The sequence below is a fragment of the Limulus polyphemus genome, unplaced genomic scaffold, assembly GCF_000517525.1.
Source record: "Limulus polyphemus unplaced genomic scaffold, Limulus_polyphemus-2.1.2 Scaffold11239, whole genome shotgun sequence".
Classification (NCBI taxonomy): Eukaryota; Metazoa; Arthropoda; class Merostomata; order Xiphosura; family Limulidae; genus Limulus; species Limulus polyphemus.
The window spans coordinates 15074-16683 of record NW_013676849.1 but is presented as its reverse complement, the minus strand read 5'-3'; the positions used below and the strand labels follow the sequence as shown (position 1 = coordinate 16683).

At 26.7% G+C, this 1610-nt stretch overlaps 1 protein-coding gene across 2 annotated transcripts in view; it reads left to right on the top strand.

Annotated features, from left to right (window-relative positions):
- The first annotated feature begins 617 nt into the window (after positions 1-617).
- LOC106476688 (glycosyltransferase-like domain-containing protein 1) overlaps positions 618-1610 on the top strand; it is a 13360-nt gene continuing 12367 nt past the window's right edge. For both annotated transcript variants that reach the window (XM_022380489.1, XM_022380488.1), the window contains exon 1: positions 618-852. In XM_022380489.1, the coding sequence (XP_022236197.1) occupies positions 632-852 (221 nt within the window). In that variant the 5' untranslated portion in view covers positions 618-631. The remainder of the gene's footprint in view (positions 853-1610) is intronic.

Sequence of the window (1610 nt, the reverse complement as noted above, 5' to 3'; positions counted from 1 at the left end):
ATGTACTTTCCATGTAAATGTAACTTATATTATATAATCTATATATTCATGTATTATTGATGTACTTTCCATGTAAATGTAACTTATATTATATAATCTATATATTCATGTATTATTGATGTACTTTCCATGTAAATGTAACTTATGTAATCTATATATTCATGTATTATTGATGTACTTTCCATGTAAATGTAACTTATATAATCTATATATTCATGTATTATTGATGTACTTTCCATGTAAATGTAACTTATGTAATCTATATATTCATGTATTATTGATGTACTTTCCATGTAAATGTAACTTATATAATCTATATTCATGTATTATTGATGTACTTTTCGTGTAAATGTAACTTATGTAATCTATATATTCATGTATTATTGATGTACTTTTCGTGTAAATGTAACTTATATAATCTATATATTCATGTATTATTGATGTACTTTTCGTGTAAATGTAACTTATATAATCTATATTCATGTATTATTGATGTACTTTTCGTGTAAATGTAACTTATTAATCTATATATTCATGTATTATTGATGTACTTTCCATGTAAATGTAACTTACTTTTCTAATAAAGGTTAAAAAGGTTTAATTGATATAATGTGCTCTTCGTTGCAGCTGTATGCGTGTTGGTTACACCATGGATACAAGAAATGTGTGTCAGGAGATACTTTTGATCGAGCCGTTTTATGGTGGTTCTCATAAACAACTTGTTGATACCCTAGCTAATGATCTTGGAAGAAAAGCTGCTTTATTTACACTTCCTGCCAAGAAGTGGCACTGGCGAGCAAGAACATCAGCCTTACATTTTTCTCGTGTGATTCCAAAAGGACACAAGTTTAGGTACGATATTTACTTGTATATATATTCACCTAAATTAATAATGTGGTTGTCGGTGGTATATTTCTTATGAAACTTCTCGGCTATACACTGTGTGTGGGGGTGGGTGTATGTTAGGGTGGTCCCTTATTTGCAGGTAAAATTACTTTAGGCTACAAACCATAAAGCTTTCACCCCCTAATTTTGCCCCAGTGTACAAAAATATATTATATGTCAAATTTCATCTATTTACTGTATGATATAAAACATATGTATTATAAATGATTGTGTAATGTATTATAAATGACTGTGTACGTACTGTATGATATAAAACATATGTTATGTATTATAAATGACTGTGTACGTACTGTATGATATAAAACATATGTTATGTATTATAAATGACTGTGTATGTACTGTATGATATAAAACATATGTTATGTATTATAAATGGCTGTGTACGTACTGTATGATATAAAACATGTATTATAAATGACTGTGTATGTACTGTATGATATAAAACATATGTTATGTATTATAAATGACTGTGTACGTACTGTATGATATAAAACATATGTTATGTATTATAAATGACCATGTACGTACTGTATGATATAAAACAAATGTTATGTATTATAAATGATTGTGTATGTACTGTATGATATAAAACATATGTTATGTATTATAAATGACCATGTATGTACTGTATGATATAAAACATATGTTATGTATTATAAATGACCATGTATGTACTGTATAATATAAAACATATGTTATGTATT